General features: G+C 35.5%; 1 protein-coding gene across 3 annotated transcripts in view; it reads left to right on the plus strand.

The window, feature by feature from the left end:
- The window catches only part of RPS6KA3 (ribosomal protein S6 kinase A3), a 71291-nt gene that overhangs the window by 18539 nt on the left and 38784 nt on the right, over positions 1-13968 (plus strand). Inside the window, exon 1 of one of the 3 annotated variants that reach the window (XM_010726167.3) lies at positions 4258-4311. The exons of the other annotated variants lie outside the window; for them this stretch is intronic. Coding sequence (XP_010724469.2) covers positions 4273-4311 — 39 coding nt within the window. The 5' untranslated portion in view covers positions 4258-4272. Of the gene's footprint in view, positions 1-4257; positions 4312-13968 lie in introns of those variants that run through there. 3 annotated transcript variants of the gene reach the window in all.

The raw sequence follows: 13968 nt of genomic DNA on the forward strand, positions 1-13968 counted from the left end.
TTCTGAGATTCTCCATTTTGCATATATATACATATATACACTATACAGTTTACCAGGTATATGTAAGTACTGGTCAACTTTTTTTTTTAACTAAGACAATTTTGAAAGGAAATGTATTACACTCAAAACATCTTAGACCCTGGAGAAGAATTGAGGCTAGAATCAGAAGCCTTATAGAAAATACTGGAAACTCATGAATGAATAAAAATGTACGTGGAAAATTTCCATGATCGTGTGTGATTCTCCCATGCTTCCCGTAACTCAAGCTGTAGTGTGAAAACCAGAGTAATCTGAGGTAATCTCAATTGTGGTCACCAACAAAGAAAATAATATAAGGTAAGAACATTGAAGTGAAGTAATTCTGCAAAAAAAAAAAAAAAAAAAAGAAAAAGCATAGCTTAACAGAGATTTGAAAGCATTTGAACTTACAGGATGTGTAGACCACTGTGGGGTGGGATTTTTCAATTTTTATAGACCTAACCCATAGTTACTATTAGCTGAAACAATGGCTGTGTCATCAGTAGCAGTGCAGTGACCTTTAAATATTTTTGTAGTTTTCCTACGCGGTATACAATGAAGTTATTATTTCATGCCTTTAAAAAATGAAGTCCAATTACTGCCTTCTCTGTGTTCAGATTTTTCCCTTGTAAAAGGCAGAGGAGTTTTGTTTTTGTTGGTGCTAGATTCTTATCTTGAAATGCACACATCATACTGATGTAAGAACGGATTTAGTGGACCTTACATAAGTTACAGCGTCTTGTAAATGGTACAAAGCTCTTAATCTGAAAGGTTAATTTATATGTCAAACCTATACAGAGAAGGCAAGCACCTCAAAATATTTGTTTTTCTGCTAAGGGTGTTGTGAGTACAACCACTAGAAAGCATTGATGAGAGTGGCCTTTCTCTACACTTGGTATCTCGGGCAGTGTAATTTCTGGGTCTTGATCAGAAAATTGAACAATTTGAGCATGTAAGCAACATTAAAAGTCAATCCGCTTACTTCTTACATGGAGACAAAACAGATGGTAGCCCTGAAAAGCCTGTAAACTAGCAGATGGAAACTGCCACACCCTCTGATTTGTCTAATATTGCTTCTTTGGCTATATAACCGTGCTTGTTATGAAGTATATTATTCAGCTTCTTAAAACTCAGGGAAGTGGCTGTCTGTATCTCATCTGCTAACCTTCTTCAAGTGAGGGTTTTTCAGCTTTTTTTCTTCAGGTAATCGAAGGCAATCCATACTATAGACCCTTGCTTGGGTATCATTATAAAAAGAGTATGTGGGTTATTATGCTTCTCAGTCTGAAGATATAGGATATAGGTTGATTCACCTAATGAATTATTACACTTAGTTGAAATATTTCAAGTTTTTCTGGTTATGTTTGAAAGTGGATGTCCAACTGTAATGTGCATGCTTGTTTCAATAGAACTTACAAACGTCCATAGTGTGCAGAGTTCTTCCTACATCTTTCAGCTCTCCCAGTCTCTGTGGAAGTTGGGAGCCTCTTACCCCTGAGTGTTTGGAGGGCAAGTCTTAGCACAGTTTCTCTTCATTTTTTTAAGTTCAGAGCATCCAAATTAAAAGCACAGAAGAATGGGGGGGGGGAGAGGAAACACTTTACAGTTCTGTTCTGGAAGGTGAAATGCTTTGTGTGAGTGAGATCTGTGCATTTTATTTAATCTTACCTGCAGTTGAATTCAGCAGGCACTGATAGACATAACAAATTCCTTTTGATTTGGGGGCGCTTACATTTCTTGATAAGCATGTATAATACAAAAACTTATCAAGACTTCAAGGTTTGTGGAGCAATTTGCTGGAGCAATTTATACTTATCACAAACTTCCTTTTTTGGGAAGTTTTGGCCGCTGCTGCTCTCTAACCTGTCTCCTCATATGAAGGAAGATTTAAAAGAACAAGCTCTCTTCTTAGGGGATCTCAAAATGAATTACGTGGCATATATCTTAAGGTTTCTGGTTGGCTGGCAGTGCTCTTTGGGAACCACACAGGCTTTATTCTCCCAGAAAGCAAGAAATTTCTTCCACCTGCTGCAGACCCATGCCAGTTATAGGAAAACTATTGTTGTGAGGTAACCCCACTGACCCCTGGGCACTGTGCTTTGTGCTTCACTGGGAGGTCAGATAAAAGGTTTGGGGAGCAGTAGTCAGTAATTGTAGGAGTGTTGCAGTTGAAATGCCCTGATTCTGTCACCCTTAGCAGATACAGCTTATCTGTAGTGCTGTACATTTATACGCTTGCTAGGAAAGAGAAGAAAATGGTTATATACTCATGCTGTGTTCTCAGCTTTAAAGAACTTTGTAATTAGTGTAGGGCTCACCACTTACTCTCCATTTCTGCTTTTAGCAATCCATGCTACCTTAGACATAAATTTAGTGATCAGGAGACTCCTGATGACTGCTGTTAGTGCAGTCACATTGACAGGGCAAGCTTCAAGTAACCTTTCTATTCTTCAGAGTGTAAATATCCACACTGCTATTAATCTGCGATTCCTCACGTACTATTGCTTTTGAGGGGGAAATCACTGGGGATTTAAAGCAGAGAGGAACATTTCAGGTAATTTTTGTATCATTTATGAAATACTTGAAATCCTCATGTAACCTCCTAGCATTCAAGGAGCTTTGTTTATCCCAAAGCAAAGGTTGAATCATTTTTCATGCTGCGTTACTGCTGTTGTAGAGGCTGTTTATTTCAGGCAGGCTGTAATACACTGGGTCTGCACAAAGCACACTGTAATGGAGGACTCAAGGTGAAGAAGTGGTTAGTGAATATTTGTGTAATTCACAATCACAGTTCAGTACATAACATTTGAAGAGCCGTCCTTATGGGTGTAGTGTAAATGAAGATCCAGAGAAGTACAAGAGAATGTGGTGGTGTTTTTTTAATTTTTTTAATTTTTTCCTTTTTTTTAAACACATTTTTTAGTTTTGGGGTCTTGATGAAGCCAGAGATGAGGAATCTTTATTTTGTCTCTCTCTGTATGTGGGCAATAGGATTTTCTGTTGTGCTGGAGTTAATATATATAAAATCCAGGTTTAAAGGCAAAGCTAGAAACTGATACCAGGATGTGGTATAGATTGGTAAACAGTATGTTATTTCACTTAAAGCCAGTGATTTACTTATTTTGTCTTTTGAAGAGGAATTAAAATCTTAAAAAAATAAAAAAATAAAAATAAAAAAATGCAGTGATCTGTTAGAACCCAATCAAGGAAGGTAGTTTGGAGGTCTGTTTGTTTTAATGTTCCTGGCAGGAAGAAGTACAGTATTTTGCTTTGTATCCGTTGGTATGGATTTGCTAAATGGAATCACCTGGCTCTGCTTATGGCTGAGCACTTGTATTTGCTGCTGCTTAAATGTCATTACTTGCATTTATTTATTTATTGCTTGAGGAAAAGTAGCCTTGCTCCATATTCTAATTCATTCCTTTTAATAAAGGTCAGTGCTGAAGATACTTAAGTTGTCAGTATGCAAAACAGTAACTAAGGTACTAAACTTAGAGAGAGACCCAACTATTGAATGCAATTAGATTCTGATTTCTAGAAACATTCAATGTGCAAACACTTTGAAGAACTTGGTTGCTACAGAGCATTGTAGTATTTGTGCTTGAGTCAGACACTCAAGCTGGGCAATCCAGTTCAATTAATTTCTGTAGTTTGTTTAGGTTTTCTGTGTGCAGGATTTCAAAGGGCTTTGCAAAGTCGGCTTGGCCCCCTAACAATTCTAGTAAGCATAGCCATGAAGTAGAAGCTTACCATGTTCTTCGCATTGATATCAGAAAGATAGCAATTTGTGCAATTGAACTAAAACCCATAAAAATACAAAAGCAGGTCTTAAGCTAGTTGCTACTCTGCTTAAGCAGTGGTACATGGCTTAGTAGCTTGATTTCTGAAATAGATGCTGATCTTTTTTGTTCTTTCCTGGGAACGAGGAATAAATAACATCTGCAACAACATGTTGCTATCAGACGATCTGCTTAAGTTTCCTGTTCTGATCTCTACAGCATCAGCAACATGAGTACCCCTGCTGCCCAGCTTTTCTTTACCAGAGGAAGAAAAATCAATTTCTCTTTTTTTTTTTTTTTTTTTGACCTTTTTCCCCCCTTCTCTTGCCCCACCCCCATCTGTGGCTGACTTGCCTGACAGGAAACTTTCTAATTGCCGGAACAGCTGGTCACAGCAAAAAACGCTAGGGTTGGTCTTCCCTGCTAGACTTAGGATCGCTCAGTCAGAAAACCTAAACATCATGGTTTCTTAGTCATGTTTAAGTTTCTGGCTCTGCGTGCTCGTTCTGTTCGGGTGAGCTTAGTTCGTTTTTTTAAAGGGGGAAAATATATTAGCGTGTAAGTAGAGTTTAAGCTCCTAGTATCAAAGCAGTTTGAGTTTTTCATGGCTTTTGGATCAGCACTGTCTGTATACAGAGCCTTTGTATATTCTTTTCCTTTAAAAGGAGAAAAAGGGAGGGGGGAGCGGAAAGAATTTGTGTTCTGCTTGTATTTTGTACGAGTTTCTAAGGTACCTGCTGATAATTTAACGTTACTGGCAACTTTTTACTCCATGAAAATGCTATGAAACTTACTGTTTTCTCCAGAGGTCTATGAGCTTAGCTATGTCTTAAGCTTTCTCACTGGTAGTCTGGTTTTATTTAAGATGTTCATATATTTTAAATTTTTTTAAATTAAAGTTTATTAATTATTTAAATTTTTATATTCTATGTGATGCTTTTAACTGTATGAGCTCATTATTTGTTGAGTGAGGCTCATCAGTATCTTAAACTTACTTCTTACAAAGTCATTAAGAATAGATGCTTGTGTTATTATTATGGTTATTTTGACTTTAAATGGTAATTTAGACATAGCAGACATTGAACTTGTACAGTTTGTCTTGCTGAGCATACTTTTAAACATAAAAGGTGTTTTAAGTTAAGAAAATGTCTAGTGCAGAACTGTATTATCCTGTACACTTCCATAATTGTTTAATGATACATGTAAATGTGCAGTGTGTTTGAGCATTGTATCTCTGAAACTTAAATCAATTTTCATATTTATCCTCCTGTAAATCTACTTTTTTTGTGTGTAGAACATTCTTGTACACTGTTTTAACACCTTAAGCTATGTGGATGTATTAATTTGTGAATCAAAGGGATAGTAATTCAGCATTTACTAGCCTATCTACTGGTTTAAGCTTTGCAATAAGTGTTAGAAACTGAAGTTTAATTTCCTAGTGTAACTGAAACACTGAAACGGGACATGAGTTGTAAAACAATAGAATATAGGATACTGTACATACAGCTTTTTAAAAGAAAACTCTGAAAAATAAACTTTCATCAACTTGAAGTGTAGCTCTTTTCAATGTGCAATTTGCAGGATATTTCTTAGAAGTTTCCAAGAAATTTTCCTCCTTGGAAAATTTTATCTACTCAGCTATATTGTCTTTAAAACTGTTGATTTTTAAAATGCTAGACAGATGAAGGGTTTTCAGACTACAGAATATACTATTGAATAAGAACAAGATAGATACTTTTTGTAGTTTAGTGCTAAATATGTTTATGGATTTTTAAAAACAGATGACTTTTAAAACTTTCCATATTTTTAAAAATTGCAGTGCACTTAAATGCTGATGCTTACAAAGTAGGAATAAAACTTGTATCAAAGTTACTAGGAAATGAAAGTTCCACCCAATGAGTATTTTTTTCCAATGCTGACATGCACAGCCTGGTTCATGAGATAATTTTGTGGTGTTTGATTAAAGAAGAATTACATTACAAAAATGTTTTTGGTGGCCAGAGTCAGGCTTTTGATTACAGAAATTCCTCATCTCTATGGCTTTACCTGCTGAACTACTCACAGTTCCTTTGGGAAGGAAGGAGTACAGCCCTTCCTTATGTCCTAGCCTTTGTACTTTCATTCCAAGGAGGAAAAGTACTTTCAGAGTGTACCAGAGTATCCAGAGGGCTTTCTCATCTGTCTGTTGACTCAGTGCTCTGAGGTGGGACTCGTTCTTCAGACTCCTATCTTGCTTCATCTGTAACACCAAAAGAACTGGAGGAGTTTGATCTCAGCAACCAGGTCTGTGGTTTTCATTAGACGTATGAGTTGGCTACCTGGAACAAATGTGGATATAGACATCCTCTGAGACTGTAAAATTGTTGTAGTACTCAAGAAAATAGGAATGGAAAAGAACTGAAGGTACAGAGAGTAAAGACAAAGTGCATAAGTACAGTAATTTTATTATCTCTGTGCATTGTTTTTTGTGGTTTTTTAATCTTGGAGACCTAACAATTTAAAAAAAATAAAACAAATGTTAACTTAAACATTTGCTAATATAGTTTACTTTTAAGAAATCATATTTTCTGTTAGGTAAAATAATAGATGTCATCTGCAACAAGTAATCTATTGTTAGCTGAAATTGGATTTTCTTATACTGTGAATGAGTTTTCTAACCTTAAAGAAGCACAAACAAAAATTGTGGGGAAAGCTGTGCTTCTGACTACAAATATCTGTGTTAACTACAGCATGCCTCGCTCTTCTTGCATTTCTGGGTACCGGTGTAAGTATACACAATATGTTTAAAGCTGCTTAATTTAACTTTAAACGGGACAATATTTTGCCTTCTGATGTATTAGAATAATTACTCCTTCAGTATCAGCAGCTTTAACCAACTTTTTCAAGCAGTCGTATGCTTACAAACATTTAAGTAACCATTACTTGTTAAGTTACTTCAGTTTTGGATATTAGTCACAAGTATAAGAAACGCTTTTATGCATTGGCTTATCCCAGTGATGTTGTTCACTGAAGTGATGGGAGATTGTGAGATAGTTGTTGGACGTACAGGGTTTTTGGTTTTTTTTGAAGAGTAGTTTGGGAGTTAGAGGTAGGAATATAACACAGAATGTGTGGATGTATATAGAATGTGTCTGAAATTTTTAAAATAGCTAGTACACTCTTTCCCATTTTTAATTTAGCATAGATTTCCATAAGTTTTAATACAGAAGGTTAAAAAAAAAAAAAGACTTAGTTTTCAGTTTGCTGATCCATTTTTTCCATCCAAATATGTAATTCGTATTTCTTCAGATAACGATGAAAATTCATCCTACATCCAAAACAAGTTAGGAAAGTAAGTGCATCTAGGACACTTCCTGACTCAAGGGAGGGGAGGAAAAGGAAGTTATGTATATGAGCTGGGGAGCTGGGCCAACGTTGAGTCATCCTTTTAAAATCACTTGATATCCAATAAGCTTGCTGTCCTTACTAAACAGCTTTATGTAACTTTAGAATCAAGGTTTAATATCATAGAAACTGTTTATGAAATATTAAATTACGACATTCAGCACTATTTTGCCTGTGACAATCAGAAAAATATATTGTCAAATATCATCATGTTGGCTGAATGCTGATAAGAACAATGAAAGCTAATGAAGTAGTAAAAGGAAACTTTCACCAGTGGTTGAGCAGTGTTTGGTAACTTGCTGGGAAATCCATTTTTTTGTGTGTGTTCATCCCCACTGAATATACATACGCCTCAAAAACAATCCTATGTCAAGAAGAAGCAAAACTTTCCTGGAAAAGATTGAGGAGGTGAGAAGGAAGTTGCTACTTCCATAGGGAAGATGGAAAAATCTCTGTATCTTACGTAGCTAATATTTACAAGCGAGAGCTGCCAAAAGCAATCTTTTTGCTGTTGCTCAACTTTGAAGTGGAAAAGACTGCCATTAGCTCTTTATGTTTGGATTTGCTTTTTTGGAAATTGAATAGTCAGTAATATAAACCAATACAGCATTGGGTTTTTGTTTTGGTTGGTTAAGTTATAAGCGCAATCAAATACATTAATTGAACACTGTTACAGGCAGGTGCACTTTAAACTGCCATTTGCAATATTGGAATTGGTTATTTTCTGTCTTACTGGAAAAAAATAGTACTCTAATATTCTTGGAATATTTTTCTTTGATTCAGTAACTTACATTTTAGATTTCTTTTAAGACTGATTTATCTGAAAACATGGCTGATGTTTGAGGGGATATTCACCAACACTGACAGTATGAATCTGACTTAACTGTGTCTGAAGCTAGCAGAAAGACTTTCTCATTCTGACTCTTGGCTGTCTGGAAGCTGTGATTCCAGAAGCACGAAATTTTCTAATGGTAATTCTGGCTCTCTCACTTGCATAAATTACCACAGATTAGACAAAATAACCATATCGTATGAAATGAGTTGTAATCAATTTCAAAGTATTATTTTGAATAGAAAACATTAATGAAAGAGTTCCTGAAAAGAGTTTGGAATCTCACCAACAGTTCTTCCTGTATTAATAGTGTCCTAGAAGGCGCACTGAAGGTACCAAGATTGACGCAATTAAGTGCGGAATTGTGTGTTATGAGCTAAGAGTTTTGCACAATTTGGGAGGATGTGGAGGGGGCGAGGGGGGCAATACAGATACTTTGGAAAGTGATGACCAGTTGGGACCTGACAGAAGTACATCTTAACACTCAGTTGAGTACAGCCTCGTGGTCAGGGCCTTGGTATCCAAATTCCTGTAGGTCCAGTCTGGCAGATAGTGGCTTGAAATAGTGCAAGGCTATGGCTTCGTATATAGCATAAAGCCAGTCCATCATTATTATGTCTAGATGTGATGCAAGGGCTTCCAAATAACATCAACAGTTAAGTATATGGAGAAAAAAAACAAAACAAAAAAAAACATGGTTCAGAAAGGTATAGGTACAAGGCTAGGAGATAAACTAACCCTTATTTTCTTAACTGACAAATTAAGTCATAGCAAAGTCTGTAAGTAATTATGCACAGAAGATGCTTCTAATTGTACCTTCTTAACTCAAATTAAAAGGGCAGAACAGAACTAACAGATAAAGGAGAATCGTGATCTGTTGGAAGCAGAAGTGTGAGCACTGAAATGTATTTCTCCAGTAGTTACTTACCATGGCTTACATATTCTGGATTCTCTTACGATTAAAATCTTTGATATAGGGAACAGATTTATATTTTTTAAATAAAAATCTGTAGGGATACTGGAAGAATTGCGTGAAAGTATGGGTATTATGCAAAAAGACAGATCACGTAGATTTTTAATCATCTGTGAGATAATATATGTTAATCTTTTTATCTGATATTAATCTTCAGTCAAAATCTTAACCCTATTTTTACAGCTTTTGGTCAGCATGTCAGCAATATTTGCTGTGCAGTTAGATCTCTGTGTATGTGGGACCCGTCCAAGGATTTTTTCTGTATGCCAGCTTTCTCTCCCATTGGTTTTGGTGAGCTTGTGTGTGTACAGCCATGCAGTTTATTCAAAAAATCCCTTCTGACAGGGAAGTTGCTTCTGAATTCCAAAACCAAATCTAGTGGATTTTTTTTTTTTTTTTCCTTGTTCAGAAATCATTGTAACATTCAGATGTTTCAGTTTATTTAAAGTAAGTGTGAGGATTAACTTCTTATCCTTGTTCCTTTTTGCCGGTTATCTCATAACCTCCATCTCTCATAGATACAGAAGGGGATGTGGCCTTTTACTTCCTCTCACCATGAAATCATTTTATCTGAAGAAATGTTACAGTTATGAATATTATCTGAATATGTGTTACTGGTTTGGTGGTGTATTCATGCATTTTGTACAGTCAGCAAGCATGCAGAAGGGAGATTATTTGATCAGTACTTAGCTGCCTGCCAGCTGAAATTCGCTGCAGCTCTGAGGAGATTTTCACCTACATCTAAGCAGTATTAGTTTCCTGGGAGAGCAAACAAACACGTAGCCATGTTTTGCAGACACTGCTGTCCCTTTTCTTAACCAAATACGGACGTTGTGTGTTATCTTAAATTTTCCCTTTCCGATGCAAAGAATTCAAGATGCAATATAGTTATTCATCCTGTATTTCTTACAGCGGGAATGTGTGTGGAGTTTTCTAAATCCATATCTGAGTTTTTTGTTTTTTTTTTTAGTAAGGAAAAATGTTTGGAAGTGTTTCTGAGTCTGATAGAATTCTGGGGAATTTGGGGTACAGTAGTGGAGCTTTCTTTCTTTTAGCCTTTAACTGCTGCTATTCCCTTTATTTTTTTATCAACTAGAACACCCATTTTCTACAATAACAGGCATCAGAGCCATTAGAAATTGTAATGCTATTTCTTTTGAAACAATGATTTAGCATGCTAAATATAAATGGAATGTTCTTTCAGAAAGTATTATCTATATGCACTGCTCATATGCATGCTGTATATACATGTCTTTGCTCTAGGTATTGTTAAAAAAAAAAAAAATTGTTATTCTTCTGCAACAAATACATTTTTAAAACACCCACACTGTCAGAGTGAAATTAACCACCCCCACCCTCCCCTCACCTCAGTCTCTTTGTACATGTGGCTCTTTTGTTAGAGATGTGGTGTTTGGATTGGCTTGGTTTTGATTGGCTTTCTGTATTTCCTTTGATTTCAGTGTAATTTCACTGAAGTTGAGAAGAGACACGGCAGTCAGCCTTTCTGCTCAGGGTGGGGCTAGTTTGCTTTGAGTCACATTCTATTTGACCTCAGTGCTTTTGGTGTCTTAAGCTGTAAATGTTTCCCTGTAATTTTTCTTGCCTTTCTAGATTGATGTCGCTTAATGACTTGGCAGCCATTAAAAGTCACCTATGCATATGTGTAAGGGCAATAGAAATACACTATTCTGTTGTATTATGGCTGTAAAACTTTACATTTCTGAGATAGCTGCTGCTTTTCCCTTTTAGTGTAGGGTCTTCATAATTTTAACTTGCACTTCCAGTATAAATGTGTATTCAGGTCTTACTCATTACCTTCACAATGAGCGAAGAACTAATTGTGTTTAAAATATTCCTACTCGTGTTCACGCAATTTTGAGTACCCAGAAAAGGAGAAATCTGTCTTCCAGGGATACCTTTTCTAAGTAAATGTTCCTTAAGTGCCACAAGAGCTTATTCTTTGTTCTTTTCAAATTAAATTTGCATCTAATTCTTACCCAGCTTACAGAGTAAAGTCTTTCTTGCTACATTTCTGGATTACATTGCAGTGTTTTGGAACTTTTGCCAAGTGTCTGTCACTCTCCGTGTTCACACTGTCCTTATGCATTTATTCAAGAATCTGAAACCGGTAACTTTAGATGCAGCAGGATAGATGCCTATGGTATTTCCATGTGCTAACGTTCCTTACTCCTGTTAGCTTTCCTCTCCCTAATATGAGTAAGGGGATAAATCCATTCCTGTGACATCTATTTGGGTGATTCAGAGCTTTTTCTTTGCAGATGACTCTGTCTGCATCAGAACATTTAAGATTTTCTTAAAATTATTTTAAATTATACTTGTTTGTCTTGTTTTGTTTTTTTTTTTACATAAAACTTAGGGACTAAGTGCTTTTATTTTTTTGAAGTAGTTTAGATTAGTTAGTGTTCATTGCATTTTCTAAATGTATCAAGTTTAAGTGGCATAGGAACTCTCAGAGAGTGAATTCTCTTAATTCTGTTCATGACCCCCTTTTATTTGTTTCTCCTTTCACACCACTATTGCATTATCTACAGGTTCATTTGTTCTCTGAGGCATCTGCAGTAAGGAACTGAGAGTAGAAACGAGTTACTTTTTTTTATTTTTTTTGCTGCCACATTAATTAGAAAAAAAAAGTGTAAAAATGTCAAAATTATTCAGAGTAGTAGGAAAAGTGGAGATTATAAACCTATAAGAATGATAGGAACAATATCATAGACTAGCCCTAGACAAGCTTAATTTCTTTCAGTTTTTCAAAGGAGTTTTTTTTTTTTAAGAGCCAACTGTGCAGATAAAGCTATCTGTAAGCAGTATGTTATGACGTCCAGTTTGCTTGGGTCACTTCTTCAAAAACAGGACCATTTTCGGATCTCTTGCTTGAAAATTTGGACAAAAGATAAATTATGGGAGATTATCTATATAAACAAAATCATTTTTTCCCTTCTCTGGGCTTTTCCATTGCAACTGGGAAATATTTAACTAGGAAGACACATCTTTTTCTACTTCCTCTTGAGTTTGAAGTCCAGTTTCCTTTTAATATGTTATCTAGTAGCTGTTCCTGTAATAAGATCTCAGAAACAAATACAAGTGTTATGTATTACAGTGGGGCTAGTTAATAAAGGAAATTCATAGAAATTCAAGTTCTAGAACAAAAATAAGCGTTCAGTAGGTACTTAAAGTATAATTAGATTATAATTTCTGTAGGTTAAGAATGGTTAATTAGCTTTTCACTGCTTGCCTAAAAGGTGTGTATCTTTTTATTTCTGACAAGCATATTTCCTATTCTAATTTGCACCTGATTCCTAAACAGAAAAATGAATCACCCTTGTGGCTCATAAATCCTTCTTTGTTTTATTTTATTTTTTTTTTCTTTTAGAATCGATTTGTCTTTGAAATATTATCCATTTGGTGTTCTTTCCTATGTTTGTATTCCTATGGATAGAGACAAATTGTGAGGTACATTACTGGTCAAGAATTTCACTATATGAAAGTACTTAGCAAAGTTCTGAGCTGCAAGTGATATCAATGCAGGAAATTATTCTAAACTAGTTATGTTTTAAGTTCGTACTCAAACTTGTTTTTTACTGACTTCCCTTCTAGGACAGTGTTGACTTAACACTATTATACTGTTAAGGAAATGTTAAGGAAGCACTGTGTAATGTTACCTTCTGTTTGTTTCCTTGTATTCTATATTTAGTTTCACAATAGCAAAAGCCAGTAGCAACCACTTTAAGTTGACTAACATAGCATATGTATTTTTTTTGTGTGACAGTTCATAGTGTGAAGAAAGCCTTAAGAACCGCGTAGCTAGAAAAAAAATTCTTTGAACTTTTATTTAGATGTTGCTGCAGTATCAGGCATGAGAAAATGGAGCTTTCCAGGGTTATAAATAACTGAAATAAAGCATGTGCAGTATGCTGCAGTTATAACTGGAAGAGTTTTGTTGCAGCAGCCTGATGACTGGTTGGTGATTGTCTGTAGTAATATGAAAGTTGGTAGGGAATGAAGGAAAAGAGGGCTAGAGGCTTTCAGCACCCTGTATCTCGTTACGTTTAGTTTGAGTTCATCATATGGGACAGACTTGGTTTTTTTTCCAGATGTCAGGGAATGATCAGAAAAAAAAGCTTAGGGAAAATTCAGTACTAGACTGAACAAATAGCTTCTCTTCCTATCAACCAATATAGTTAGTGCTGCTGGTTGAGAAATAGCTGTCTTGTTTTTCTAGTGTGAAAGGCATGTATATTAATTCAGGTAGATAGTGGGTACAGTGAGGGTTAATTACTTCTGCATAATTCTCAGTTCTATAAAAGGCTGAACTTTTGTGTATTTGCAAAATACTGTTTAGTTTAAAATAATAAATGTTCAGCAATTATGTAGAAGGAAGGCAAATCCATGGGTATCTGTTTATCACAGATTCTGCTCCAAGGACTGCGTTATAGACAAGCTACTGAAAAAGAATATGATTTGAGTTCCATTTTGATTAAAACAGTTCTATTAGGTCTGCCTTATAAGAATGGAAAAGTGTCTGAACCCTGAGAAATTGTGAGGGCTTGGAGTATTTGCTTAGTATCAGGAATGTGAAGTGGTGGTGGGTTTTTTTTGTTTTTTTTTTTTGAGCACCCAAAATAACCACTGGAAAGCTTGTTATGTAACAGTTGTGCTGTATTTGAAAATTATTTTTTGTTGTGTGTAGAGAACGGGTTAATAATATTTCCTACTTTCTTTCTTGTTACTTTTTGTAAAGCTTTTAAAGTAATATGGCAACCTGATCACCTTCTGCCCATGAATCTGTAGGTAACAGGAAGATTTGACATTGATTTACTTTCTCAAGGCTGCAGGGTGCTAATTGGTAAAACTGTTGAGCAGAAATCTATCAAGGTGTTGAAAGTAGTATGTACTTGGTAATCTGTTCTTATTGTGCTATTCTTCCCCTGGGATTCTTCACATACTTATTTTAAAGATGAAAA

Source organism: Meleagris gallopavo, chromosome 1 (genome assembly GCF_905368555.1).
Source record: "Meleagris gallopavo chromosome 1, MGAL_WU_HG_1.1, whole genome shotgun sequence".
In the NCBI taxonomy this organism is placed as follows: Eukaryota; Metazoa; Chordata; class Aves; order Galliformes; family Phasianidae; genus Meleagris; species Meleagris gallopavo.